This window comes from Octopus bimaculoides, chromosome 3 (assembly GCF_001194135.2).
Source record: "Octopus bimaculoides isolate UCB-OBI-ISO-001 chromosome 3, ASM119413v2, whole genome shotgun sequence".
Taxonomy (NCBI): domain Eukaryota; kingdom Metazoa; phylum Mollusca; class Cephalopoda; order Octopoda; family Octopodidae; genus Octopus; species Octopus bimaculoides.
The window spans coordinates 86,922,385-86,927,338 of record NC_068983.1 but is presented as its reverse complement, the minus strand read 5'-3'; the positions used below and the strand labels follow the sequence as shown (position 1 = coordinate 86,927,338).

The window sequence follows — 4,954 nt, the reverse complement described above, 5'->3', positions numbered from 1 at the left end:
ATATATATATATATATATATATATTGCAAACAAATACCACAAGGCATCTTATTCAATGATTCAACAATTCTGCCAATCCATAATTCTGGACTGGTTCTGTGCTTTATCAACCCGAAAGGCTGAAAGACAAGGTTGACCTTAGCTGGTTTTGAACTCAGCAGAGAGCTAGAATAAACACCACAAGGTATTTTGGCTTATGTTGTAACCACCACCACCAATAACAACAACATGATAATTTAATGTTTGCTTTCCATAGTGGCATGGGTTGGATGGTTTGACAGAGTCTGGTGTGTCACAGGACTGCATCATGCTCCATGTCAGTGGAAGATTCACCTTGATTAACACTGAGCTGCTTGAATCAAGGCTCAGTGCCAAACTTTTAATAATCCTTTATCCATAATCTTGAATTTGAATCTGTTCAAGACAGATCTATTTCCAGCTGCCTTAACTTCTGAAGTTATTGACTGATTCTGCCAGGAGGATAATGCAACTTGACATTTCAAGGTTTTTGATCTGTATACAAGAATATCTGGTCTTTTCTCACATCTAATAAGGCCTATAGTCAAATAAGCAAAGAAGTAGAATTGAAAGAACACTTACAAATAACATTTTTGAAGCTTGCTTATTGCTTCGTTTGCTTTCTTCAGTTTTTTCCGAGTTATATATCCTCTCCAAGCACTCTGAATCTTTTCAACTGCCTGATGATGTTTCTAAAACACAGATCAAGAGAGATTATGATGGGATAAAAATAAAAGACAAAAATAAAACAGACCATACATCCCAAATATTTTGACAAAGGAGAAAGCTAATTATACTTCGTATAGATTGTACTCTGAATTGATTTGGTATTATTCTTATTAATTCTAGTGGAGTAAAAGGTAAGATTAATTTCTACTGAACTGGAACTTACAATTGAGCGAGTGAGTGAGTGAGAAAGAGATAGAGAGAGGGGAGTCCTCTCTCTCCAACAAATACTGTAATTTTATTGACTTTGTTGCTCAAATGGCTTGATTATTTCCACTAACCTTTGTCTCAAATATGAATATAAAGGAATAAAATACAATGAATATCAATAACATATGAATGAGCTATTAAAAGGTAAGTAATAAATATGTTATATTTTTCAACATGCTTTCACCTGCTTTTGGACTCGTTCAGAAGAACCAGCATTTAGTAATACCAGAAGAGGCTTCAGTTCTCTGCAATGGATTTTTTCAGCTTGCTTCATGAGAATTATGCGTAGACCTCTAGAAGGAAATAAAGAAATTGCATGGTATATACATGTTCATAGGTATACTCAAAGGATTACCATGTAAAAATATATTTATAAAGAAATACTTTTTACATTTGTAAAATATTAATTTCTGATTAGAGTGGTTCAATTGTGTTGTATTACTAATGTTCTTGGAAAAAAAGAATTAATCCCTCTTTTATTTGCATCAAAAAGTGAGCCTCCATGTGTATCCTTGAAATAAAAAGGCTTCATAAGGCAGATTTGCCAATTTAATTATCATGCTGAATAGAGACGCTTCTTCTGTTACTTAACCCCAGATCAGAGTGATTGAGTAGATCTATGATCAAAATTCTTCTAACTCTGACCATCCCATCTTTTGCTCAGCACAATAGATCTATGACCACATTACTCAATATTTCATTCGTTTCTCACTCTGCCATAGCTGGCCCCAAGCTTGGTTCAGAAAGAAGGAGAAGGGTGGTAAGTGTAGGGTTAGTAGCCTTATACTATAAAAGAAAGAAAAGACCCAGATTGCTGTTGAGATGAAGCTCTACAAGTTTGCAGTACCAGATCTCTTTGAAACAAGGTGGCTGAAGTCAGGACAGATGCTACAGGGAAGTTTGGGATGTAATTTGAGGGATATTTGGTTGCTGTTACTAGCAAGTCAAGTAACAACCTAAAGGCTCCTTCATTTCACAAAGACGTTGTTCAGCCTCAGGCCAATCCTTACTAAGGAGAGCTCAATGAACAAAGGTATTTAAATAATGATCATTTTGTTTTTTCATAGAGGTAGGAGATTATTTAATGTTCTGTCCTTACATAAGACAGTAATATGTGTAATATGAGGGAGAATTGACTGCTATTTCAAATAGGTTGAGTAATCACACAGAGGCTTTCTCATTGACTTGCAAAGATGTAGTTTTCAGTGCAGCCTTATCAACTGAAAGGATTATAAAATCTTAACTGTCAATGAATTATTTTCCATCCCCCAACATCCACTCAGACAGTCTCTTTTATTTTAATACATTCAACAAAATTCTAGCATCAATGAATTTCTAAATACTGCCACCAATGTTTAAATACAGCCATTTTCAAAGAACTGCCCTTGACACTGCTAATATGATAACTAGAAACAATGGCCAGTACAGATGCACTCATACAAACAATATTATCATTATTGCTACTTACACATTTATTATTAAAATCATCATTGTCAATTACCAATATTATTATCTACTGATATTACTGTTATTGCTACTTACACATTCATTCATCAAATGTAATTATTGTTATTAATTACTGATATGCAATTGACTGTCCCCCTCTCCAAAATTTCAGGCCTAGTGTCAATAGTAGAAAGGCTTAATTACTGATTGTTATTACTACTTACACATTTGTTATTAAAATGTAAGTTATTAAGTCCATCACGACCACACATTTACCCACAAACTTTGCTGTTAACTAATGTAAGGTCTATAAAAGCTACTTACTTGTATTTTGTGCACAGCAAATCTATGAGAGCAGGATAATGTTCACAGAATTCCAAAATACAGTTGCAGGAAGCTCTGTAAAGAAGAAGAAGATCATCATCATCATCATCATTTAACGTCCATGTTCCGTGCTAGTATGGGTTGGACAAATGTGATATGAATTGGTGGAATTGTTAGAGCATTGGATTATGGAACATGTTGTATCTGTTCTGGCTATATGCATTCTGAGTTCAAATCTCACTCCTGTCGCTGAAACATTGATGATGCTTCTTTCAGGAATTGTAACTGACAGACAGTATCAACAATTTCGAAAAATGAACCGAAATATAGTTTCCTTCAGGAGATTGGTAGCATCAACTACCACCACTATGATTGTCTTCTTGAGAAAAAATTTCCAAAGAAAAAGGAATAAAAATGGTTCCTCATTAGTTTGAAAAGTTGGTCACAGTGGAAAGTGTTTGCAGAGATGTGGAATTCTAATCAACCTTGACAATGCAATATGTTCATCTTGTCTATATGTAGCCTTATTGATATTTTCCACACATAAAGAAGAAAAATCACTCACTAAATCCCTTAGGTAATCAAGTCTTCATTTCCTTAGTTTCATCATTTGCCTAAAACATATCAAATACCATTTAGTATTATGAGAAAAACAAAACGTGACAAAAAAGACAAATAGGATAACTTGACTTACATTTGAATTTTAGGTTCTGTGTAAACTGACAGTTTGTATATGATTTCATCAAGAAAAGTATGGAGAATTTTGCTATCTAATTGCTTGAGTACTTGCCTGGGAAGTTTAAAAGAAAGACACATAAAACAGATAAAAACCATTTTTTTTATTGTCAAGAATTGATGAAGAAAATAAAATCTATATTGAATGGCATGGTACAGTTGGAAAAATTAAAACTAAGAAGAATCAGTGAATAATGTTTGTTTATTTTACATATAAGTTCTTTGGAAGTTGACTCTGTATGGGTGTGAAGTTATTTAGAAATTCTGTGGTATTTTTTTGCAGTAAACATAACATATCAAAGGAAGATAATAATCCTATGACAAGATCAAGGTGTATTAGGAAAGTTTGGGAGAGAAATATATATATATCTTCTTTTATATTTATCTTCTACTTGTTTCAGTCTTTGGACTGGCCATGCTGGAGCACTGCCTTCATTCCACTTAACTTTGAAAGTGCAAAGCTACCAGGTGATTTGTGGACAGGGAAATGTCAATAGGCAGCTTTGATTATAGTGCAAGATTTTTTGTGCAGTCATAGAATATAAACATTCACACACACACACACACACATGTATAAACGATGGGCTTTCAGTTTCGATCTGCCAAATTCATTTACAAAATGTTGGTTGACCAAGGGCTAAAGTAGAAGACTAACATGCTGTGCAGTGGAACTGAACCTGAAACCACATGGTTGCAAAGCCAACTTCTTAACCACACAACCATGTCTGTATCTATGTATATGTGTATATCATATCTGTGTATATTATGTCTATATATATATGTGTATATTATGTCTGTGTCTATGTACATGTATATATTATGTATTTTTGTTTTTGGTAAATGCTTACAGACAAACTTTTTATAATGGCGATTTTTTTCGTTTTCAAAGCTCAATGGGTGTCAACTAAAATCTTGCAATATCACTGTTGACACCTGTGCCATAGGTTTGCCATCACTGGTCTTTATGACCTGCTAAATGGCACCACAATGGTACCATATAACAGGTCATCATATGTGTGACTTTTAAGTCACACATATGAAGTGAAGGTTGAGAATGAAGAATAAAAGGGAAGAATAAACCATACCAATTCAGGCGCAATATGGTACGAATTAAATTGATGATTTCTGTTCCAATAACAACATCATCAGTCATCAGTAGCTTTAGCAAATTTTCATCTGTTAGAACTAAAATATAAAGTAAATAAAGTTGCATGAAGCAGTTGTATATAATATATTTGAGTAAGGTCATATTCAAATCTTTACTATGCAGATTACTCTGTGGAATGTAATTGAGAGTTTGTATATGATTTCATCAGGTGTGACTGTGTGGTAAGAAGCTTGCTTCCCAGTCACTTGGTTCTGGGTTCAGTCATACTGCATGGCACCTTGGGCAAGTGTCTTCTACTATAGCCTTGGACTGACCAAAGCTTTGTGAGTGGATTTGGAAGATGGAAACTGAAAGAAGCCCATCGTATATATATATATATATATATAT

General features: G+C 33.9%; 1 protein-coding gene across 1 annotated transcript in view; it reads right to left on the bottom strand.

Moving 5' to 3' along the window:
• The window catches only part of LOC106869131 (IQ calmodulin-binding motif-containing protein 1), a 36,643-nt gene that overhangs the window by 12,453 nt on the left and 19,236 nt on the right, over window positions 1-4,954 (bottom strand). The window contains exons 5-9 of the mRNA XM_014914703.2: window positions 4,545-4,644; window positions 3,419-3,514; window positions 2,725-2,799; window positions 1,139-1,247; window positions 601-710 (exon numbers count right to left, since the gene is read on the bottom strand). Of these exons, the coding sequence (XP_014770189.1) occupies window positions 601-710; window positions 1,139-1,247; window positions 2,725-2,799; window positions 3,419-3,514; window positions 4,545-4,644 (490 nt within the window). The remainder of the gene's footprint in view (window positions 1-600; window positions 711-1,138; window positions 1,248-2,724; window positions 2,800-3,418; window positions 3,515-4,544; window positions 4,645-4,954) is intronic.